This window comes from Mobula hypostoma, chromosome 28 (genome assembly GCF_963921235.1).
Source record: "Mobula hypostoma chromosome 28, sMobHyp1.1, whole genome shotgun sequence".
Taxonomy (NCBI): Eukaryota; Metazoa; Chordata; class Chondrichthyes; order Myliobatiformes; family Myliobatidae; genus Mobula; species Mobula hypostoma.
The window spans coordinates 12,707,271-12,733,034 of NC_086124.1; the positions used below are offsets into that span (position 1 = coordinate 12,707,271).

Here is a 25,764-nt window from a genome sequence, read left to right on the forward strand (position 1 = left end):
AGGACAAAATTCCAGAACACAACACACAAAGTTCATCACACAGCAAATCAGTGACAAAGCACCCCCCTGCCCCCCGCGTCACAACTGAGTTTCCATAAAGATGGCCAATCAGTGGATTGATCAGTATATAAGGGCCAAGCACTCAGAGGACACACCACAAATAAACAGCACCCTGATGTCTCCTTGTATGGTGATGAAACATTTGCAAGTGGATTGCCAAGGTCAGAGAACAACTCAACCCAACCACTGAATAAAGAAATAGTAAAAAAAATACAACTGAAAGGTGAACGTGTGAAGTGAATCGGTCTAATTTGAAACAAGCAGAACAGATATAAAGGGTGAAGTGGCTTCCTCTGTGATGATATTCTGTCACTTTTTTCTGAAAGAGCATTTAAACAGTTAAGTGTGAAAAAATGATAAACAGTAAAATTGTGGGGGGAAAAAATCGCAGGAACTAGAGATAACAAGAATGTGAGGCTTTCCTATGCACTGTTGTTGCACAACAAGTCTATTTTATTAACCTTGTAGACTGTAATAAATTTTCAATTATAATAAAGGGACAGGCAAATCAATTTAAAATACCACTAACTCAGTAGATTTTGATTAAACTATATTAGACACAGTAGAATTGTTGAGCTTACCTTCCAGAGCATCATCTCCAACTTCTTCATAACTCTGTAAATAACAATAAGTTTGTTTCAATCGACATATCCCAACATACTTCTGGTACCCTCCAAATCCCACACTTTTAGTTATTTTGTCTTTTTGCTACTTGTCCACACAAACTTTGTACAGTTTGCTGTCTTCTTATGCACTTGCTCTTTCCTCAATCCTGTCTACAATTACTATTCTATAGATCTGCTTGAGTATGCCGCAGGAAAAAGAATCTCATGGATATATGTATGTACTCTGATGGTAAACTTTATTTTGAACTTTGAAACTTTATCCTAAATGATCTTGTCAGCAGTTGCCCAAATGTGGGACCTTGTGAAATTGTTAGCATTCATTTAAAAGTAGCACAACTTCATTGACAGTTGGGAGAAGTTCCTCATAGTAGAAATGTGAGGTAGCAAAGCTTTGTTTAGCAAGGTCAAAATAGTCCATTAAGTGGTTAAACTTTGTTGCAGTTAGAATTCAAAATCAAATTTATTATCACTGATACAGGTTGTCAAATTTGTTGTTTTGTGGCAGTACAGTGCACGACATAGAACGTTACTGTAAGTCACAATAAGAAATATATTTTAAAAAACACACAGAGCAAAAAGAGAACAAAATAGTGGGGTATTTCCCATGGGGCATGGACCATTTAGAAATCTGATGATGGAAGGGGAGAGCTGTTCCTAAAACATTGAGTATACCTCTTCAGGCTCCTGTACCTCTTCCCTCTGGTAGTAATGAAAAGGGGGCATGTCCTGGATCATAGGTATCCTTAATGATGGATGCTGCCTTCTTCAGGCATTGTCTTTTGATGGTAGGGCAGTTGATGTATATGATGGGGCAAGCTGAGTTTACAATCCTTTGCAGCCTTTGGCTCTCAGACCGAAAAATCGACTTTTTTCCTTTCCGTAGATGCGACCTGACCTACTGAGTTCCTCCAGCATTTTCCTTGTGCTGCTCTGGATTTCCAGCATCTGCAGAATCTCTTTTTATGATTTGCAGCTTTTCTTAAAAATCATAATGTTTGCAAAACATCAAGGGGACAGCGGAACAATGGATAGAACTACATGAATAATGTATAGAACAAGAGTGATCCAGATAAATGATCTGGAGACAGCAGTTCAAAAGGGGAATTTGAAAATAATCAACTGAGTCATATGGATTGCAACATGGATTGTAATAAGTATTAGAAATGGTGACAAGTAAACTACCAGTCATAAAATAATCATTTTTTAAGAAGCTGTTCCTGAATCACTGAGTGTGTGCCTTCAGGCTCCTGTACCTCCTTCCTGATGGTAGCAATGAGAAGATGGTATGTCCTGGGAGATGGGGTTCCTTAATGATGGATGCTGCCTTTTTGAAGCATTGCTCCTTGAAAATGTCCTGGATGCTGTGGAGACCAGTGTCCAGGATGGAGCTGACTGAGTTCGCAACTTTCTGCAGCTTTTTTCGATGCTGAACAGTATAAAGGACAGTGATGCAGCCAGTGAGAATGCTCTCCATAGTACATATGTAGAAATTTGCAAGTGTCTTTGGTGACACTTCTCCTCGAACTCCTAATGAAATATAGCTGCTGTGGTGCATTCTTTGTAACTGCGTCAATTGGGCCCAGGATAGATCCTCAGAGATGATGACACCCAGGAACTTGAAATTACTCACTCTTTCCAGTTCTGATCCCTCTGCGAGGACTGGTGTGTACTCTCTTGTCTTACTCTTTCTGAAGTTCAGAATCAGTACTTTAGTCTTACTGACGTTCACTGCAAGGTTGTTGCTGTAACACCACAAAACCAGCTGATCTATCTCACTCCTATATGCCTTCTCGTCACCATCTGAAATTCTTCCAGCAATAGTTGTGTCGTCAGCAAATTTATAGATGGCATTTGAGTAGTGTGAGTGTAGAGACTGTGGAGCAGTGGGCTAAGCACACATCCTTGTGGTGCGTCAGCGAGGCGGAGGTGTTATTTCCGATCCGCACAGACTGATCTTCCGGTGAGGAAGTCAAGGATCCAGCTGCAGAGGGAGGTACAGAGGCCCAGGTTTCGGAGCTTTTCAGTTAGAACTGTAGGAATGATTGTGCTTGACTTTGAAATGGCCAGAGAGTTAGCAGATGGTAATCAAACGTGGGAGATAAATGCTGACTGTGCATGTATTAAACATAATCAGCAAATGATTAAAAGCTCCAACAACAAAACAAAACTAAATGCATCACTATGAGTGGTAGAAAGGTGTAGCAGCGTGACTGATTCGGGCGCTATTTCACACAATTTTCAAGAAAATACTTCACCTTTAAACACAGAATCATTCAGCCAACCTTAGCACTGCCCATATATTCATCAATTACAATGACATTACTTTTTTTAGAAATTAATTTTTCTGAACTAAAAATGCATTTTGGAAGGGAAACGATGAAGGATATTTCAAAGTGCCCCCACACTTAACAGATCACAATAAAAAAAGATACCATGGAAAATAGAATTTGATGTTTCTCCTATTTCTCTTGATAACTGTTGTGTAAATGTGGTACCTACAAATAGGTAGCTCACAGCTGATACATAATATAAAACACATATAAAATCGGAGCAGGAGTAGACCATACAGTTTACTCTACTAATCGTTAATATTGCTGATTTGATTGTTGGCTTTAACATCACTTTCCTGCAAGATCCCTGTAACTCATGATTTCCCAAATCAAAGATCTGCCAGCCTTAATGCCTCTGGAGTACAGAAATCCAAAGACTCACAACCTTTGATGATGTCGCTGAGACTGGAGGACCTAAGTTATATAGAAAGATTGAACAGGCTAGGGCTTTAATTCCCTAGAACGTACTGTAGAAGACTCTGGGGAGATTTAATAGAGGTACACAAAATTATGCAGGGTATAGATAGGGTAAATGCAAGCAGGCCTTTTCCACTGAGGTTGGATTGGACAACAACCAGAGGTCATGGGTTAAGGGTGAAAGGTGAAAAGTTTAAGGGGAAAAATGAGGGGAAACGACTTCAGAGGGTCGCAAGAGTGTGAAATGAGCTGCCAGCACTAGTGGTGCATGCGAGCTTAATTTCAACATTTAAGAGAAGTTTGGATAGCTACGTGGACGGTAGACGATGGAGGGTTGTGAACCTGATACAGGTTGATGGGAGTAGGCAGGTTAAATGGTTCAGCACAGGCTAGATGGGCTGAAGAACCTGTTTCTGTGCTGTACTTTTCTATCATTCTATGACTATTAAAAAAAAAGTAACTCAGCATTTCAGTTTTAAATGAACAATCTTATATCCTGAAACTATCCCTTTATTATAGATTCACCCACTATGGAAGATATCTCCCCTTTCAAATCAGCTCCCATTTCAATACTATCACTTCTCATCCTCCTAAACTGGAAATATTTTCCCAAGAGTTGTCTCACCAAAGTTTTGCTGTAGCAAGGCTTCTCTACCCTTTCTACTCTAACCTCTTAAAACAAAGGCCAACATTACATTTATGTTGCAAATTAAATGCTGTGCTTGACATTAATTGCTGTTTCTTGTACATGTGCACTCAAATCTCTCTGAACGCCAGCATTCATTGGAGTGACACCACTTCATTCAGTTCTGCTTTACTATTCTTCCTATGAAAGTGAGTAGAAAATTTCCCTGCATTATCTTCCATTAGTCATCATTTTGTCCAGTCATTTGTTACATCACCTCCAAGTTGTTGAATAACTCCAAACTGAACTTTCAAATTCATTCAATATAATTTGTACTTGATACCTGTCTTCATCCATGATATTTATAAACTAATGCAGGATATCGGAAGAAAGCAATAAAGACAAACAAAAGAAAATTGAGATGAGGACTTGCACACTCAGTGGCCACTTTATTAGGTATACCTGCTCGTTAATGCAAATATCTAAATCAGCCAATCATGTGGCAGTAACTCAATGCATAAAAGCATGCAGACATTGTCAAAAGGGTCTGTCGTTGTTTGGACCCAACATCAGAATGGGGAAGAAATATGATCTAAGTGACTTTGACTGTGGAGTGATTGCTGGTGCCAGACAGGGTGGTTTGAATAGCTCAGAAACTGCCGATAACCTGAGATTTTCATGCACAACAGTTTCTAGAGTTTACAGAGAACGGTGCGAGAAACGAAAAAACATCCAGCAAGAGGCAGATCTGTGGGTCTTGTTAACGAGAGAGGTCAGAGGAGAATGGCCAGACTGGTTCAAATTGACAGGAAGGTGACAGTAATTCATATAACCGTACTTTACAACCGTGGTGTGTAGAAGAGCATCTCTGAATACACAATACGTTGAACCTTGAAGTGAATGGGCTACAGCAGCAGAAGACCATGAACATACACTCAGTGGCCACATTATTTCATAGATGAGGTACCTCATAAAAGTGGCCGTTGAGTGTGAAAAATGGGAACAATTCTTTTGATCAACCTAACATATAGTACGTGGTGGTCTAGTTCTCTAGCTTTTCAAAGACGTTACCTGAATGGTACTTGGTGTATAACCATACTGTTGGTAGCTGTAGCTGTAACTTCCAGTGTACTGATCATACCCCCAATGAGTATAGTAATTCTGGTATGGTTGGTAGTACTGGCTGTAGTTGTAGGTATACATCTGGCTGTAGTCGGGTGCCTTCACTACACGATTTCTGAAATTTAAAAATATTTTTACCTGTCACATCATGGTAAAAAGATAATTCCTGAAAAATAAGTATGTGCTTTTAAATAGAGACACAACAACAAATTATCTTTTAAGCTGTAATTGACTATAATTATTGCCTCTGAAAATTGGATATAATTTTACTAATTAAATGTTGTATAGTTCAATGATGTGACATCTGCAAAATGAACTCTTCTACAAAACCTCCATTCCTTATCACTAATGTAAACTGTTCTGGGTCTCTGCACATTAGTGTTAAAGCCCATAGTGAAATCACAGCTTCTAACCACTCCAACTGAAACTAATCATTGTAGATAAGAACTTTTGGGATACGAATGCATTTGAGTAATACAATGCAATCAATCTAGCGCAGTGTTTTCTACAAGTTGGGCAGCGGGGTGGAGATACGCCTCTACGAAAGGAGGTGCAAGGTGATCCTTCCCTCCACTAGCCTGCAGGTCACCCTTGGGCAAGGTGTAGTACCTGCTTAGCCCCCCGATCAGGGTCAGGTGAAGCCATGGGAGCAGGTCGTATGAGCAGCTAGTGCACATCACAAGTCCTGGTTATACGACCACTGTCGCCAGGCAGACAATCTCTATCAGAGTACCGATAATGGCTGGGGTCACCCATCTTGTAAAGACACTGCCCAGAAGGCAAACAATTTCAGTAAAAATATTTGCCAAAACAATCATGGTCATGAATAGAGAAAGCAACAACGGCATGAACTGGGTTTTCCCCTCGGACATATTAGATGGAAGACTACGATCGCCCACGTCAAAAACATGGCACATAATGATGATGATTCTACAAGTACTTAGATGTAGGCGTTGCCCCAAACTTTTCTAAAGGACTATTTTAAACTTAATAGTGCAAATAAAAGGTTCAGAAAGATAGTGTAGGAAGTGCAACACCTAACCTTTGCGCTACTTACGTTTTTGGTATTGCCACACTAAGTCTTAAAGCTTTTCCTCCGATGCCAATAGCGCCTTGACACTCAGCAAGGGCACGCTTCTGTTCAGCTTCATCTGAGAACTTCACAAAGCCATAGCCTCTAAAAAAAAAGGAAAAAAAATCTGAAAAACATATGAAAAACGTATGCTTCATTTCTAACCTGAATACTTTGCAGTGGGGTGCCTGTATATGACAGCTTTTGAAGTGGTTGACTGAAGTCCCTCGGATATTTTACCATGCACAGTTAAATAAAGTTTTAAGTAAATTTATAATCGAAATACATATATGCCACCATATACAATCCAGAGACTCATTTTCTTGTGGGGATACTCAGCAAATCTATAGAATAGTAACTGTAAACAGGATCAATGAAAGATCAACCAGAGTGCAGTAGACATCAAATTGTGCAAATGCAAATATAAATAAGTAGCAATAAATAATATGAACATGAGCTAAAGAGTCCTTGAATGTGAGATCATTAGTTGTGGGAACATATCAATGAAGGGACAAGTGAAGTTGATTGTACATGATAATACATAGCATCTCTCTTCCATTATATGCCGGCGATATTAAACCTCATTCAGATTATACAAGACCATGTTGTAAATGAATGGGGACTGGTTGGGTGAAGAGGACCAAACAAAAAAGAGAAAAGGGTGGCCAAAAGAAGATGGTGCACATTACAATTAGAATCAGCTTTAATATCACCAGCATAAGTCGTGAAATTTGTTAACTTTGCAGAGGCACTACAATGCAAAACATAATATATAAAAAAAACTGTGAATTGTAGTAAGAGTGTGTGTGTGTGTGTGTGTGTGAGTGAGAAAGAGAGAGAGAGAGAGATAGTTAAGTTAAATAATCAGAGCAAAAGCAGAAATAAAAAAGAAGCGAGGTAGTGTTCATGGGTTCAATATCCATTCAGAAATTGTATGGCAGAGGGGAAGAAGCTGTTCCTGAATTGCTGAGTGTGTGGCTTCAGGCTCCTGTACCTCTTTCCTGACAGTAGCAATGAGAAGAGGGCATGTCCTGGGTGATGGTGGTCTTTAAAGATGGACACCACCTTTTTGAGGCACTGCTCCCTGAAGATGTCCAGGATACTACGGAGGCTAGTATCCATGATGGAGCTGACTAATTTTACAACTCTCTGCAGCTTACTTTGATCCGGTGCAGTAGCTGGTAACAGCTCAGATTGAAGCAAAGCCCGATGCAAACCTGCAGGCAGTCCTCAAGTCTCAAGTTATATTTTAAAAATGAATCTTTCAGTGAAAGGTTTTATTGGGAAAATTTATAATTTACTATTACAATAGTACAATTATCCTTTACTTAGGATTAAGCAAGATTGGGAAAGAGAGCTTAACATGACCTTGATAACAGAGGATTGGTTGCAAATTTTGAAGTTGGTTAACTCTTCTTTGATTTGTGCCAGTCACTCTCTAATTCAATTTAAAATTGTACATCGGTACTATTTGACAAAGGAGAGACTGTCTAAAATATTTCCTAATGTTGATAGTCAGTGCGATAGATGTAAAACTGAGACAGCTATATTAACACATATGTTTTGGTCATGTTCTGTACTGAAAGAGTTTCGGAAATCTATTTTCTCTACAATTTCTAAAGCTTTAAAAATTAAATTACAACCTGATACAAATGCTCCCACTTTGATACAATGGTTCTCTCAGGTGATGTTATGTCTTAGTTTGGAGAAAATCAGAAATCGAACTTTCGATCCTCGATTTGCCTTTGAGAAAATGTGGGGTTCTTTTGTCCGCTACTATCATTTGATTTGAGTTAATTAAGATGGTTCCCTTCTGATTCTTGTGTAAATGGATTTGGTTGGCAGATTGATGTTTTTCTTTTATAGAAGCTTGTATGGCGTATAGCTCCGGGGCTGTGCTCCCAATGGGATTTTTTTTTGTTAGTAAGGGTTTTTTTTGTTTTAGTTAGTAGGGGTTCTTTTTTCCTTCTTTCTTTTTTCCAAAAAAAAGTTTTAACGTTTTGTTTTTTCTTATTATTATTGATATATTGTTTAGCTTTGTTAATCAGTTATTTGATAATTTAATTCTTATTATACATATTGATATGTTGACTTGATTACTTTAATGTATTTTTTGTTGATTTTCAATAATAATTAATAAAAAAGATTTTAAAATGAAATGAAATCTCAAGTTAAGGCATGCTTCAATACCCTCTCAAACCGAGTAGGCATAGTAAAACAATTGCCTTCATTGACTCACCCAGTCTGTTCCATGCGAGGAACATCACACCACCAACAAATTCAGCCCATGGAACAGGGGGAGCATAATATTCACAGATTTGCATTAGCTAGGGAACAGGGAGAACATAAAAACTCCACGGGTGCTGCTGCAGGTAGTGTAGCCGTCTCACAGCACTAGTGACCCACAGTGTTTTTGTGTACTTGGTGCCAACCCATCACACTGTTGTGGCTAACGTCCACAGACTGTGATGAACTGCGAGCATTACCTTATATTCTGTCTGTGGCACACAGTCCCAATGCACTGATTTGCTCCATCTGTACACAATATCATTTAAAATATTTTTTTTTGAGATATCACAAGAAAGGTTATGATCACTATGACCACTTCTAGAATATGGATGATATAATTCAAAGAACATTGAACTTAACACTAATATTTTTTAAAAACTAGTACGTACTTGGAGTTTCCCAGATTGTCCAATACCACTTTCCCTCCTCTACACGTGGGATACTTTTCAACAAAAAACTCGTAAAGCATTCCATCATCCACTTCTGGTGTTAAGTCTCCAACAAACAATGAGTATTCAGGACTAGACAAAATATATGAAAAACATTAATCCCCAAGCATTAAATGTGCATTGAAGCACTGACTATGAATATGACCCAAATATGTTAGAGAGAAATTCTGATTAGTTTTCTGCAATAACTGTATAGAGTGAAAACATACATAAACATTGTTACTGAATTCCAAAGACCTTGCTTCATTAACAATTTTAATTGTTTTGCAGTGCGTTTTATTCAACTAATTGTTGCTTTCCGTACTTAGATACTGATTTGAACTGTTCACCTCAGCGTATTGCTGACAGTCATCAGAAAATGATTTCGAAATTTGCCATTGCTGAATAAAATAGGCATCGCTTTACACTGGGCTATGAGTAGGAACACCACCTCAATTTTTCTGAAACTATAACAGCTACTTTTATGCAGGTAAAAATCCTAAGGGATGTGGAAATATATCCGTAACCTTGAAGTCTTTATGAATTTGTAACTTTGGTAAAATGTATTGTGACAAAATGGAACCTGTGAAATCCCATGGTGCTTTGCTGGTTTAGATGGGAGGCTTATAAGTCTGTGTGTATGTGTTTTATCGAGATGTTTGTTTTATAACAGGAGATGTGTGTGTTTTATGGCAAGGGGGATGTTTTGACAACAGAGAAAAACAGGACAGGACACAGCCTCTAAAGACAAATCAAACAGATGACAAGACCTAGAATCTTTGCAGATAATGGAGGAATGCCATTATGGAATGGAGCAACCTAATTAACTTTGTAAAAGTATAAAAGTGGTTTGTTTGAGCTATAAGATTGAAGCTATTTTCCAGACCAATATGTGTGGAGATATCTTCCCTTGGAAAATATGCCTACAAAATGTGCCTATAATTTCATCCAGTCTGAATTTGTTGCAGTTTGTTTCTGTATATTAGAAGACCTAGCTGAATGGTTACATTGCAGGGACTTTACAAGGATTTAATCAAACAAATTTGACCCCAAATCATAGCAAAAGATGCTGGGGGTGGGGGGTAGTAATTAAACGTTTAGACAAATAGATTGGCTCTAAGAAGGAGAGAAATGTGAAGGTTTGGGGATAGAAATTACAAAGGCTCAGGGCAGATAACTGACCATTTAGGGTAGGGTAAAGGCAGAGATGGATGGGTAAAAGATAAGAATTGAGGGTAAGCTGAACTGAGGTGAAAATTGGGTTTGGAAGAATTAACAGAAAATTCACACTGGCTTGGTGGAACATGACACTGATTAACACATGAACCTAGCTGTTCTGAACAAGCAGAGGATGTTGACCATGAGAGCTTGGACTTCTTCTGGAATTAAGAACGACATAGAGAGGACAGTTTCAACAGCAGTGGGTTGATGAATAGGCACAGAGGAGTGAAACAAGGGAGTCTTCTTAACTGCAAAAATACATAGTTAGAAGTTCAGCTCATGCAATAGGATGCCATGGCTGCAAAATATTTTTACTTGTTCTAGTTTAGCCTGAGGCATTTGAGAAAGGACTTAATAATGAGAGAATATTTCAAATGTTCAAAATGGTTCAATTTAATATCAGAGAATGTATACAACATACAGCCTGAAATCCTTATACATCGTAGGCACCCACAAAACGAGAAACCCCAAAGAATGAATGATAGTGACATCTGGACCCAAGCTTCTGTTCCCCCCTCTTGCACCTGCAGAAGCACCCGATTCCCTTGGCCCTGACACAAATTATGAATTCTGCCTTCCCGAAGTTCAATTGATGGATGCAGACCAAGAGTCTGATAAAGTCCTGTGACTGCTATTTCCACACATTTTAATCAGTAAGGAATTCTGGAAGGTCACAATGACTATATGGGGATCCAGAGGTAGTGTTGCAGGAACCTCAGGCTTTATACTTGTCCATGAGGTGCAGGGTTCCTACATGTTTTGTGGATTAAAATAGAAACTGAAATTACAATCATTTCTTTCACGTCCCCCTTCCTGATGGTGCTGCCACGTTATCAAACCCATTATTTCACTCTATTTCATCCATTATTATCATTTCAGCATTTCATTTTGTGCTACTATACTTTACACCATTCTGTTATTTTGCATTTGTTGCTATATTTATTGTTGTATTATCAATACTACAATAGCAATAATTATACTATGCAGGTTGCAACATCAAAACAGCGAGCTGTTGGCCTCCCCTCTTGTTGTGGCAGGAACAATATCTCTCTCTTCCTCATTGGGGAGAGGGAGGGCCTGTTGAGATATTGGAGTGGACTCTGGATCATGGTCTCTGGGGACTTACTATTACATGGTGTGTGGTGGTGGGGGGGCTGATACTTTCACTGGAGCAAGTGGGGGGAGAGGGGAGGGTCGATGCTTTTGCTGATGCTTGTGCGTGGGAGAGGGAGAAGGGGAGGGGGACTTTGGGGTTCTGACGTTTTTCTATCATTCATTCTTTGGGACCTTTTTCACTCTTGTTTCACGGATGTCCGTGAAGAGTAAGAGTTTCAGGTTGTATACTGTATACATTTGCTGATATTAAATTGAACTATGTATAATTTGAGCTTCCACAGGCCATGAATTTCATTGCACACTGGTGTATAGAACAATAAACTGAATCTGAAAGGATGGGCAAAAACCACAATAATATGGTTCCAGGAGGTCATTATAGTCATGGAAGTGAAAAGGAATGTAATGGTGAAACAAGAGATCGGAGATGGTGGAATCTGAAGCAACAAGGAATCTGCTGGAGGAACTCTGTGGGAGGAAAGGAACTGTCAACATTTCAAGTCAAAACTTTGTTTTGGGGCGGCATGGTAGCATAATGGTTAGCACAACACTTTACGGTACAGGCGACCCATGCTTAATTCCAACTACTGCCTGGAAGTAGTATTCTCTCCATGACCATGTGGGTTTCCTTCAGATGCTCTGGTTTCCTCCCACAGTCCAAAGATGCACCAGTTAGTAGGTTAATTGGCCATTGTAAATCGTTCTGTGATTAGGTTAGGATTAATTTGGGGGATTGCTGGGCAGCATGGCTCGAAGGGTCGGAAGAGCCTATTCCGTGCTGCATCTCAATAAATGAATGAATAAGTAAAAGATTTCTGAATTAATTCCCAAGTCACATGTCTCCAAATTCAATGTGTGGCTCAAACATTGTCCTGGGAGAAATGGGCTTCAGTTATGAGGTAATGGGGAAAGGGGAAGCTGTTCAGTTGAGCTAGGCTTAATTTAAATCAGATTGGGGCTGTGTCCTAGCAAATCACGGAATTGAAATTGTTGATTCCAATTGTTCAGGATTTAAACTAAGCAGTAAGGGACATGCTTTAATGAGAGGAAATTTAGAAAGTTAAAGAAAAAGTTGCGGTTGGTCTTACACAGTGAACGGTAGGGCACTGAAGAGTACAGAAGAACAAAGGGATGGGGGAATACAGATCCATAATTCATTGAAAGTAGAGTCACAGGTAGAGTTGTAAAGAAAAGTTTTGGCACAGTTGCCTATATAAATCAAAATACTGAGTACAGGAAATGGGATGGTATGTCGAATCTGTGTAAGACATTGGTGAGATCTAATTTGGAATATTGTGTGCAGTTTTGGACACCTACCTACAGGAAAGATGTAAATAAGGTTGAAAGAGTACAGGAAACTTCTTCACTCAGAGAGTCTTGAGCGCGTGGAATGAGCTGCCAGCACAACTGATGCACACAAGCTTGATTTCAACGATTACGAGAAGTTTGGATAGGCACGTGGATGGTAGGGGTACGAAGGGCTATGGTTCCAGTGCAGTTCAATTGGGAGTAGCAGTTTATATGGTTCGGCATGGACTAGATGGGCCGAAGGGCCTGTTTCTATGCTGTACTTTTCAATGGCTCTTAGATATTGAAGGAATATTGGGTTATGGAGTTGGTGAAGGAAAGTGGGACAGAGGTGAAAACTCTGTCACAATTTTTTTGAATGGCAGGCTGAAAGAGTTCTCTCACTTTTACTTCTTATATTCTTACACTGAGATAGTGGGCAGGTCTAAAGATCTAGGGCTGCAATATTGTATTGTCAAAGAACTTGAAGAACCTAACATCACTTTCCAGGATGATGCCATCAAGAACGGATCCCTGGTTGACTCTAGAGCAAATGGTACAGGAAGAACAAAGTGCTTGCTGTGTATTCTTTGGCTATGGCTGTGTGCTACGGAATGGAAGCAGGCAGGGCAATCCCAGTCAGCTAAACAAGGAAGCAGAAAAGTTGAAAGAGAATGGGACATTCAGTAATTTCAAAAGCCAGAGAGGGCATGAAGGATGAGAAGACAAAATACACATTGGTCACAAACTGTCAAAGCCAGACTAAAAACTAGTGGATTCAACATGGGGGCGGCATGATAGATAGTGGTTAGACAACGCTTTACAGTACAGGCAACCTGGGTTCAATTCCCACCTCCATTTGTAAGGAGCTCTACATTTTCCCTGTGATCGCATGGGTTTCCTTCAGGTGCTCCAGTTTCCTCCCACAGTCCAAAGATGTACCAGTTGGTAGGTTAACTGGTCATTGTAAATTGTCCTGTGATTAGGCTAGCATTAAAATTGGTGGGTTGCTGTGTGGTGCGGCTTGAAGGGGCAGGACTACTCCGTGCTGTACTTCAATAAATAAATCAATCAATCAATCAATCAAGGATGTCATTTTTAGATTTCGTTTGAGCTATTTCATTTAGACTGGCACATGAACATTCAGGCAATGGAGGGGAAAAAAATAGCCGGGGTATATTTGCAGTCAAGCACGGTCCGTGAGTGGTAAGCAATTATGGTATAGAGAAATACATGTCTTTATCATGCTTGATGTACACCACTGTGGCCCACATAAGCTGAAGTCTGCCCTCTTGAACTGAAGGAAGCAAAGGCGGATCATGTCGCAAAGGGAATAATGTCGTTAGTAGACAGGAATTTTTTTCAAAGACACAATTAAGAGGAGTACCAACAAGTGTAAAAGTTCATAATAAATTACCTGTTATCTGGCTGCTTCCCATAAGTGGCATAGTTAAGCTTAAATCTTCTGGGCTGCTAGCAAAAAATCAATTTGTTATATGTGGTAATGTTTGTTCTTAATTAACAAGTGACATTATTTACGAGCCTTATGAATCGTTATTACGGCTAGTATAACTCTCAGAAAATGACTCTATGAGGTAGTGCGACTCTATGAGGTAGTGCAGTAAAACTCGGACAATCTAGCACAGGGGTTCCCAATCTGGGGTCCACAGACCCCTCGGTTAATGGTAGAGGTCCGTGGCATACAAAAAGGTTGGGAGCCCCTGACCTAGTATCTGATATTTCTTTTGGAAACCTTGATAGTATGGCATGTAACTCACTCTTTAGTCTGGAATGCAAGATGGGGTGCAGCAGTTCACAATGAGGCAAGGGATTGGCTCTGGACTGGAGGACAGTGGGTGTATTAATGCCAGGGTTGGGATACTCAATGCCAGAAGTCAGAAATGAGGGTAAATTTGTGGCTGAGGTCTAGAATGCTCAAGTATTTCCTGCTCCCTTTAACCTCATGACTTCACTGGAAATTTTATTACACCACTGTGTAATGTATTAAAATAGTGAAATACAAGTACCATGTAAGAGGAGACTTATCCAATAGTCTGGAAAATCTGCTAGTCTGACATACAGAAGTCCCAAGGATAATGGATTAACAGTTTTACTCTACACATTATTCTCAATTATGTTTACCTGCTACCATCACTTAGTTCTCTGTCAGTGGCCTCATACAGCTTTCAATCTCAGCTCATACCTCTCACTTCAGATCTCACCCCACACCTTCATTTCAGTGTCTGCCTTCCGGAATCTTCCTGAAATATTCTGTCTCTCTTACTTTAACAGGAGTTTAATTTCATCCCTTGCTTCAGAAGCCTTCCCTTCAATACCTTGCTACTAAGATTTTCCTTGTGTATATTACATTTATTTAGGCCTCGGAATTGTAAGGTATGGAAGGACTGCTATATAAATAAAAATTACAACGCGACACTGAAATCTCATACGACACTTTATTTCTAAATTTGTTCACTAAACATCCAATTTGAGAGTAAAATATGAGAAGGGCTAGAATTGCAATGTTACATTCATGGAAAGACACATTACAGAAGCAGCCCAGTGAGTCCATGCTGACCATCAACCAGACACATTAATTCTACACTAATTTTATCTTCTTTTTTTAGTATATTCTCTCCACATTGTCATTAACCTGAGAACACTACTCACCCTCACATTAGCGGCTATTACAGTAGTCAATTAGCATTTCAAAACTAAAACAAAATATACTGGGAATATTTAGCATGTTTAGTCACACCTGTGGGAAGAGAGAGAGTCAATGCTTCTGGGCAGAGAATCCTTTCACATCTCTGACCTGTAGCATTGACTCTGTTTCTCAACCTGGCAATGCAACCTAACCTGCTGAGTATTTCCAGAAATTTCTCTTTCGGTTTTAGGTTTCCGGTTTTTTTTTTGATTTTCAATTACCTTCATGTCTTGCAAACTCTGCAAATGCACTGTCCAAAATTGAACCTCTCTTGTTTTGTAACGCAGTTCTATTAACTGTGTCACATGTGCAATACTGTCTGCGTAATAGTTGCGTGACAGGCAATTTCCAACATGCCCTTTAACACGTATAACCATAAGTCAGCTAAACTATCAAATCTAAACAGATCAGTGTCAGGTGGATAGAAGAATATTCTTCAGGTATTAAAACACCCAACTGCCAAAACATAAATTCAGATGATCCAAATACATTTTACAAACTAAAGTAACATCACACAGTAGTTTTGTTGAATTGATTTCTCTTTTCTCCCATAATGGTTTCTCTTTCTTTAACACTTTGGCCAAAATACTTACAGGTGAGGCACCTGGAAGTTTTTTCCCGTTAATCTTCAGCAGACATCGTTCTGCAGTAGCCTGGTCTGCAAACTCCACAAAGCAGTAACCTGCTGGTGTCCTAAACGGGAAAGAATTGTCAAAACATGAACAATTCATGGTACACCATGACTGAAAAACGTTATCAACTATTAGAATACATGAGGTTATATAAAAAATGGAACAAATAATGCAATATTCAAGAGAAACTAATTATGAGCTTACTAATTTATAATTTGTTAGTCTTTGCAACATGCAATAAGAAAGAAAGAATTTGTATTGATAAGTTGTCTTTTTAAGTTGTCAGGTCACATAGTGTTTCCCAATCAATTAATTATTTTGCTATCATTGCAACATAGGAAGAAGCAGCTACCAATTCATACTCTTACAACGATGACACAGTCATTCCGGTGGCCTAATCTGCGGCAGAACCAGTGCACAGCGAGGACGTTTCTCTCAAGAAGGCCGTGCTGGTTTAAAATGAGAGCTTCGCAGGCGTTTGGTGTCATTCCGGCGGCTCAATCAGTAGTGGGAGAAGCTCAGTGAGGAGTAAATAAAAGTACAGAAGGGACAAGTGGAGCGGTCATTGTTGGGAGGGACCAGTGGTGAGAGTGGGAGTATTGCGCTTTGGCTTGAAAGAGGCATCAGCTCTGGGTAAGTTGGTCAAGTAAGTTTCTGTTAAGTTTTCTTTTTTTCTTACTGTGCCAGGGGTACCTTCTGTAGTTTAAATGGCCATTGTGTGTTCTTCATGCCAGATGCCGGAGTCCTGGGAGGCACAGTTTCCCAGGGAACTACATCTGTGTGAAGCGCATCCAGCTGCAGCTCCTTAAATTCTGTGTTAGGGATCTGGAGCAGCAGCTGGATGACCTTTGGCTTGGACAGGAGACTGAGATAATTGATCAGAGTTACAGGGAAGTAGTCACCAAGTTGCAGCGGGCGAATAGCTGGGTGACAAGTCCGCTGAAATGGAAATGTGAATAGGCAGTTAGCGCCGAGCACCCCAGTGGCCATTCCCCTCAAAAATAAGTATACCACTTGGATACTGTTATGAGAGATGTTGTGGAGGAGTAAGAGCAAGCCAAATGGTCCTTCATTCCTGCTTCATCATTCAATTAAATCTAACCTTCAACTTTTCAGACCACTCCCCAATCCTTGCTTTTCTTTTGATCCAAAGATCTACCTGTCTGAGTCTTGGATATACTGAAAGGCTCAGCATACAGGTCCCTCTTAGTCTATTCCAAAGTTCAACATTAAAAGTAAGTTTATTATCAAAGTACATATATGTCTCCATGTACAACCCTGAGATTCATTTTCTTGCCGGCAATCACAGTAAACGCAAGAAGCAAAATAGAAAGACTGCACACAACATGATGGACAAACAGCCAGTGAGCAAAACAAACCGTAAATACAAACAGAAAAAAATAATAATAAGTAAGTAATAAACATACAGAACATGAGATGAAGAGTCCTTGAAAATAAGTCCATAGGTTCAGTGATGGGATCAGTTCAGTGATGGGGAGAGTGAAGTTGAGTGAAGTTATTCCTTTTGGTTCAAGAGCCTGATGGTTGAGGGGTAATAACTGTTCATGAACATGCAATGTATTTATTGGTCTTTGTTTCTCATTGTAGCCTATTTTCAAGATTTTATCTGTTAAAGCATTACCTTTCCCTCATGAATGACCCATACCGCTGTCTAATCAAACTTTGTTCGGTTCCCAGTAAAAAATCTCTTAACTTGTAATGGCTTGAGACAAATTAGCATTCATGAGTGAATTAGGTTAAAAAAAGAACGATCAAATAGTTTTAATCCTGTGTATCACATGACTATGCATGTATTTATCAAAAATTGTAATATGTGTGAACTAAAGAATGGTTAGTGTTAAGGTCATTTAATACTCCACTTTGAAAATCCCATCAAAAGTTTCCCATGTGTGTAACTGCAACAAGTAATTTACTGGTCAGAAGCCTGAATTAAGATATTCATCTTGATCTTAATGGCTGGGTTCTATTTCTATACCTTCTGGCCAAGAATTACATTGTATCTGTTAAGCCCTATCAAAGCCTTGTTTTACCAGAGATCACGTCATATTCTCCTTCAGAGAGCCTAGGAGTAATATCCTCAATTTATGAGGAATAATTAACCCCTTGATCCCAGGCATCGATCTAATAAATTTTCACTGGACTAATCAGCATCGTACTGGGCAGAAGGAATCAATGTGTGTGCCAGACTTTTAAAACACAGTTTACAACACTTGTGATTCATTACCTATTTAGCAGATTCTAGATTGTAAAGTGTACAATTCAAGGGGACATAAAAATCTCCCAGAATCTATGAACTGTTCAACTTACATAAGATATTGGCTAATGCCCAATGGCTCTCAGCAGACTCAGAACATGTGGATTTAAGGTCTACAGATTTGAGTACAAAATTTTAACCTATTTTAGTACATTTCCTAGTGTGTGTTTGTCCAGTTAGAAATACTGTTGTTTTGAAGAGATGTCAAACCTGAGTTCAATTTCTTTATCCACTAAACACAGAACTGTGCAAAAGTCTTAGGCACATATATATGGCTAGAGTGCCTGAGACTTTTGCACAGTACTGCAGTAATTTGCACAGTACTGTATTATACTGTACAGATGCCACCAAAAAAAATCAGGACATATGTGAGTGTTGATAAATCTGTTTCTGATATTGGTCTCTACAGTGGACTGAGAGTGGGAAGGGGGCAGGGAGAGAGGAATCATGGTTGGGAAAAGGGGAAGGGAGAGGAAAGCACCAGGGAGACATACACCAATTGTTTAGAGTCAAATGACCTTGCCTGGTGTCTCAGGCCTGGGTGTGTCAAAACCCGCACCACCCTCATCACTGGCACTCCTTTTCTGCCACCCTCCTGTGGTGCTCCACTCTCACCATTCATAACAACCTTTGCTTCTGCCAGATTTACAAACTCTGGAATAAGGGATAGGCCATTTAGAACGGAGTTGAGGGAAAAACTTTTTCACCCAGAGAGTGGTGGATATATGGAATGCTCTGCCCCAGAAGGCTGTGGAGGCCAAATCTCTGGATGCTTTCAAGAAAGAGATGGATAGAGCTCTTAAAGATAGCGGAATCAAAGGTTATGGGGATAAGGCAGGAGCTGGATACTGATTGTGGATGATCAGCCATGATCGCAGTAAATGGCGGTGCTGGCTCGAAGGGCTGAATGGCCTACTCCTGCACCTATTATCTATTGTCTATTGTCTCTCTCTGCTCCACATAGTCAAATACAGTACTGTGCAAAAGTCTTAGGCACCCTAGCTTTATACATGACATGTGCCCAAGACTTTTGCACAGGACTGTATATATCCATTTACAATTTTTGGGAGAACATTTGAAGAACAGTGGATTTCTCTCAGAGTCCTAACCTGTATCAAAATAATCTCTTATAGCTTGTATAATTGCTGTTTGTGGAACTTGTGCAAAATTGGGTGTTACACTGCCCCAAGCTGGGAATGCACCTACATGCCATTCGCTGCTTAATAATAATAATGAAGTACTTTATTGATCCCAAGTGGAAATTATTTCACTACAGCAGCAATATTTAAAATCACAATTAGCAATAATATAGTAATAATATTAACTAAGAATAAAGTGCAGAATAGTAATATACACAATAATAATTTACAACAATTTAATTGGAGTTGAAGTGTTTTGGAGGGTAATGAAAAGAAACTTCCTCATTGAAAGAAAATTTTAAAAGTTCAATGTTCAAAGTAAATTTATTATCAAAGAACCTATAGGTCACCATATACAACCCTGAGATTAATTTTCTTGCAGGACACTCGATAAATCCACAACAGAATCAATGAAAGACCGCACCAACTTCGGTGCTCAACTAGAATGCAAAAGACAACGAAGTGTGCAAATACAAAGAGAAAGAAACGATAATAAATAAACAAACAAACAAGCAAGCAAGCAAGCAATAAAATATCGAGAACATGATAGGAAGAGCCCTTGAAATGAGTCCACAGGTTATGGGAACATGTGGGGGTGGCACAGCAGCGTAGTGGTTAACACAATGCTTTACAATACAGGCGACCAGGGTTCAATTCCTGCTGCTGTCTATAAGGAGTTTGCATGCTCACTCTGTGACAACGAGGGCTTCCTCTGGGTGCTCCGGTGTCCTCCCACTGTCCAAAGACCTACCGATTGGCAGGTTAACTTTAATCGCAAATTGCCCCAGGATCAGGCTCAGATTAAATCGGGGATTGCTGGGTGGTGCGGCTTGAAGGCCAAAAGGGCCTATTCCGCGCTGTATTCCAATAAATAAATAAATAAATTTCAATGATGAAGAGAAGTTGTTCCTTTTGACTCAAGTGGTTGATGGTTGAGGGGTACTAACAATTCCTAAACCTTTAGTTCATTTTAGTAATGCATTTATAGCAACTGTCTCAGCTTTCCAATATGTATTTATTGTTCTAAATCACTCCTTTTTGTGGTAACTCGACATGCTCACCTTCACTGGGATTTTGCTCCATTAGATAATGTCCATGAAACGTGAAAAAAAATCCATAAATTTCAGATATCTTCAAGATTCTAATATTTTGAGAAATAATTTATCACAAGATAGAATTGTTCTTACCCAGTCACTCGGTTTCGGATGATTTTCACACTCATTACAGTTTCGCCCATTGTAGCAAATGCCCTCGAGATGAAATTTTCATCCATGTAATTTTCCAACTGCAAAAAAAGTAAAAGAATTAGGCCAAATTAGTCTAACAAATGACTTAAACATTAAATTTATATTTAGTAGTTTCAATTTTGGATGGTTTTTGATCAAACTCTGATTAATGACGAATTATTCCAGTTAAAAACACCAGGGGTGCAGGTGGATAGTGAATAAAAGAATGGGCTTCTCTCTTTCACATCTTGATCTTTTAAATGTCTCCATGGAAACTTGGCTGCGTGGATTCAGAATTTTTGCCTACAGAAGGGAGAGGGTGGTGATAGATGGAGCGTATTCTGTTTGGAGGTGGGTGACTAGTCATAGTCATACTTTATTGATCCCGGGGGAAATTGGTTTTCGTTACAGTTGCACCATATATAATAAATAGTAATAGAACCATAAATAGTTAAATAGTAATATGTAAATTATGCCACTAAATTATGAAATAAATCCAGGACCAGCCTATTGGCTCAGGGTGTCTGACCCTCCAAGGAAGAAGTTGTAAAGTTTGATGGCCACAGGCAGGAATGACTTCCTATGATGCTCTGTGTTGCATCTCGGTGGAATGAGTCTCTGGCTGAATGTACTCCTCTGCCCACCCAGTACATTATGTAGTGGATGGGAGATATTGACCAAGATGGCATGCAACTTAGACAGCATACTCTTTTCAGACACCACCGTCAGAGAGTCCAGTTCCATCCCCATAACATCACTGGTCTTACGAATGAGTTTGTTGATTCTGTTGGTGTCTGCTACCCTCAGCCTGCTGCCCCAGCACACAACAGCAAACATGATAGCACTGGCCACCACAGACTTGTAGAACATCCTCAGCATCGTCCGGCAGATGTTAAAGGACCTCAATCTCCTCAGAAAATAGAGACGGCTCTGACTCTTCTTGTAGACAGCCTCAGTGTTCTTTGACCAGTCCAGTTTATTGTCAATTCGTATCCCCAGGTATTTGTAATCCTCCACCATGTCCACACTGACCCCCTGGATGGAAACAGGGGTCACCGGTACCTTAGCTCTCCTCAGGTCTACCACCAGCTCTTTAGCGGGTTCTGCAGGGATCTGTTCAGGGAACCCTCGGTCTTTGTGATTTTTGTAAAAGACCTGGATAAGGAAGTGGAAGACTGCAATGACACGAAGGTTGGCGGAATTGTCGATGGTGTAGCAGATCATTGGAGGTTACAATGAGACACTGACAGAGTCCGGAGTTGGGCGGAGAAGTGGCAGGTAAGAGTATGATCGAAAAAGTGTGAAGAGATACGCAATGAAAGATCAAACTTGGAGTCAGAGTACAAGATTAATGGCAGGATTCTTAGCATTGTGGAGTGACAGAGGGATTTTGGTGGGGGATTCTCCTGAGAAAACCCATTTAATTTTCTCCACTTCCACTCCTTTGAGTAACATGTTTCTGCATTTAGGTGGAAATGGCCATTCTTCTCCGGGGCCTCTCAATCCTGTTTGTAACCATTTGGCAAGAACCATGCAAGTGTGGTCTGCCTTTCCCCCACCCTACTGTAAACTCCATGCATTCCTACATCTAAGATTGTGAAATGAAGGAGCATGAGATATAGAGTCCAAAACACATGAGGCTGTATGGTGTTTTACATTATAGTTTCTTACAATTTCCAAAATAAATAGCTGACTTAAACGCCTTTAATTTTGAACCATAAACTATGCAGCCAGGTGGTACATTAGAACATTACAATAATTTAATAGGGGAAATTGTGAAATCGACAAATTACCTGTCATTCTCTTAAGTTGAGCAAGGTAGGATCTACTCAAACATATTTTGAGAGGGGACACGGTGATCACACTCTATAGCAACAACTCAGAGAACAAGGCTCTGAACTCCACTATGACAATTACATAAATGGAACTAACTTTCAAAAAAAGTCACTGTTGTAAAAAAATCAAACAAGTTTACTAATATCCTTACCCCCAACTGGACCCTTGGCATTTTTGTTCTGGAATTTAGTGGTTGACATCTATAAATTTATGATGACACAAGTATTGTTGGCAGAATTTCAGATGGTGACGAGGTGGAGTACAGGAGGGAGATAGATCAGCAACAACCTTGCACTCAACATCAGAAAGACGTTACTGTGAACTTCAGGAAGGGAAGTCAAAGAAACACACACCAGTCCTCATCGAGGGATCAACAGTGGAAAGGGTGAGGAGTTTCAAGTTCTGAGGTGTCAAGATCTCTGAGGATCTATCATGGACCCAACATATTGATGCAATTACAAAGAAGGCACCAGTGGCTATATCTCATTAGCAGTTTGAGGAGATTTGGTATGTCACCAATAACTCTCATAATTTCTACAGATGTACCATGGAGAGCAGTCTAACTGGTTGCATCTCCATCTGGTATGGAGGAGCCAGTGCACAGGATCGGAAAAGGCTGTCGTAAGTTGTAAACTCAGCCAGCTCCATCATGGGCACTAGTCTCCTTAGCATCGAGGACACCTTAAAAAGGTGGTATCCATCATTAAGGGCCCCCATCACCCAGGACCAGTCCTTTTATCATTACTAACATCAAGGAGGAGGTACAGGAGCCTGAAGGCACACATTCAACATCTCAGGAACAGCTTCTTCCCCTCTACCATTAGATTTTTGAATGAACACATGAACATTAACTCACTTTTATTTTGCTTTTTGCACTACTTAATGTAATATTTTATATATATTTCTTATTGCAATTTATAGTTTTTATCAACAGGTATTGCAACATACTATTGTCGCAAAACAACAAAGTTCACGACATGGTGCTGGTTAGTGATATTTAACCTGATTGTGATTCTGACTTTGTACACGTTGGTCTAGTTGGTGGAAACTTTTCCTCATAGCACCAAAGGCCAAAGTTCAATCCTGATCCCAGGTCTTGTCTGTGTAGAGTTCACAGGCTCCCCTGAGACCGCATATGCTTTTCCTTCGGGTGCTCCGTTTGCCTCCCACATCCTAAAGATGTGCGGGTTGGTTGGTTAGTTGGCCACAGTAAATTAACACTATTGTGTTGGTGAGTGGTAGCATCTGGGTTGATTTTACGAGAACGTAGGAAGAATAAAAAAGGATTACTGTAGGGTTACAAAAAAACGATAATTTGCGTGGAGCTAGTAGGTTGAAAAGTTTGTTTCTGTGCTAATCTCTTTGTGATTACAGTGGCCTGACAACCTACACCAGGATGCCTAAAAAGGCTGGCCATGGCTATTTTTAAACTGCAGACCCTCTGGATTAATTGGTGTGACGTTTTTTGCATTAGCCCTCCTCTCACTTCTGACAGAGAGTGATACTGTATGGAGTCAGTTGACCATTTTTTTAAGAAAGCTTATGCACAATAATATTGGGAACCCTCAAGGTATGTGACCCAGAGCTAAATCTGCAACAGGTTACCAGGTGGGCAGAGAACACAGTGGATTTATTTCTTTAGTTAAACTCTTGACAATCCACTATCCAACCATTCAGACATCTCAATGGTTCAGTATCTGGTTTACCAAATATTTTCAACTTCCATTAACCAGGTCCTAGCTTCCTGAGAATTTATCAGGGTCCAGGGTTCTTTCCCCAACATCCCCACGACCCGGTGTTCACCGTCTCCTACTCCCACTGGCCGTAGCCCCAGATTCCTCTTCTCCCTCTCCAGCTTACTGGGACCCAGTTTCAGCCCCTCCGAACTCCTACTCACCATGGCCCCAGATTCCTCCTCTCCCACTTACTGGGATCCAGAACCCCCCTCTCCCTCTACCACTTACTGAGACACAGATTCCCGCTGCACCCACTGTGGCCCCGGGTTCACCTTCTTCCTTTCCCACTTACCGGGATCCGGATTTACTCTCTCCCTCGGTTCCCACTCTCCCACTGCTACCCGACGGACCTCAGATTACCCATCTTCCTCCTCCTGGGATCCGGATTCCCCCTCTCCCTCTCCCCGGGATCCGGATTCCTTCTCTCCCTCTCATTGGGTTCCCACTCTCCCACTGCGACCCGATGGACCTCGAATTACCCATCTTCCTCTTACTGGGATCTGGATTCCCCTCTCCTTTTCCCTCTCCCACTTACAGTACTGGGGTCCAGATTCCCCTTCTCCCACTTATGAGATCCAGATTCACCCTTTCCCTCTCCTTCGGATCTGGATTCCCCTTTCCCTTTTCCTCTCCCTCTCACTTCGATCCAGATTCCCCTCTCCTTTTCCCTCTCCGACTTACTGGGATCAGGAATTCCCCCCCCCCCCGGATCTGGATTCCCCTCTCCTTTTCCTTCTCCCAATTACTGGGATCTGGATTTCCCCCTCTCCCACTTAACTGGGATCAGGAATCCCCCCCCCCCCACCTACTGGGATCCAGATTCTCCCTTTCCTTCTCCCACTTACTGGGATCCGGCTACCCCTCTCTCTTTCCCTCCCACTTACTGGGATCCAGTTCTCCTTCTCCCACTTATTGAGGTCCGGGTTCCACCTCTCTCACTGCCACCGCCGTGGCCCCGGATCCCCCCCTCTCTCCCTCTCCTACCCGTCGGGGCCCCGGGTTTCTCCTCTCCCTCTCTCTTTAAACTCGCTGCAGGATCACTGCAACTTTACTGGCGTGGCGTCATTTGCAAATGTGAATCCAACGTGTGTAGAATAACCCGGTTACCGAAAGGCCCGAGACCGACAGATTAAGAGCGAGCGTGTCCGTGACCTGCCTAGCCGGGGCGAACAGAAGGACGCGGTTCCTGCGGTGGGCGGGAGCCCTGGCAACGCGGCGCCCTCCCCTCCCGACCCGGCCCACTCACATCGCCCATCCACAGGCTCCGCGACATCTTCCTCTCAGTTGATCCTCGGGCCGATGAAATACATTTAACAGCGCGGAGAAGCGGCCTCGGTCGCCCGATCTGCCTTCCACCTGGGTGCCGGCCGATCCAGCGACGCTTGTCTGCCCGCTCCTTCCACCCCAACTCCCCGCCGCCGGCCCGGCGCGCACAGCGCCACCTGCTGCGCGGAGGACCCGCCCTGAGCAAGCTCTGCGATTGTGCGCGACGGACGGAGGATAGAACAGGGTAGGCGGACTGAATGGCCGGATAGCGGATATTCAGAGTTTTTCTAAAGCAATGCATCCACTGTTTTCTCTGCCCACCGAGTAACCTGTTGCAGATTTAGCTCCGGGTTACAT

At 41.0% G+C, this 25,764-nt stretch overlaps 1 protein-coding gene across 3 annotated transcripts in view; it reads right to left on the reverse strand.

Moving 5' to 3' along the window:
• The window catches only part of LOC134339135 (tRNA selenocysteine 1-associated protein 1-like), a 36,535-nt gene extending 10,985 nt beyond the window's left edge, over positions 1-25,550 (reverse strand). For 2 of the 3 annotated variants that reach the window (XM_063035484.1, XM_063035486.1), the window contains exons 1-8: positions 25,388-25,550; positions 20,531-20,628; positions 15,891-15,990; positions 14,008-14,063; positions 8,931-9,062; positions 6,238-6,357; positions 5,130-5,295; positions 642-675 (exon numbers count right to left, since the gene is read on the reverse strand). In XM_063035484.1, coding sequence (XP_062891554.1) covers positions 642-675; positions 5,130-5,295; positions 6,238-6,357; positions 8,931-9,062; positions 14,008-14,063; positions 15,891-15,990; positions 20,531-20,628; positions 25,388-25,414 — 733 coding nt within the window. In that variant the 5' untranslated portion in view covers positions 25,415-25,550. The remainder of the gene's footprint in view (positions 1-641; positions 676-5,129; positions 5,296-6,237; positions 6,358-8,930; positions 9,063-14,007; positions 14,064-15,890; positions 15,991-20,530; positions 20,629-25,387) is intronic. The other variant, XM_063035485.1, reaches the window with a different exon arrangement.
• Positions 25,551-25,764: the final 214 nt, after the last annotated feature.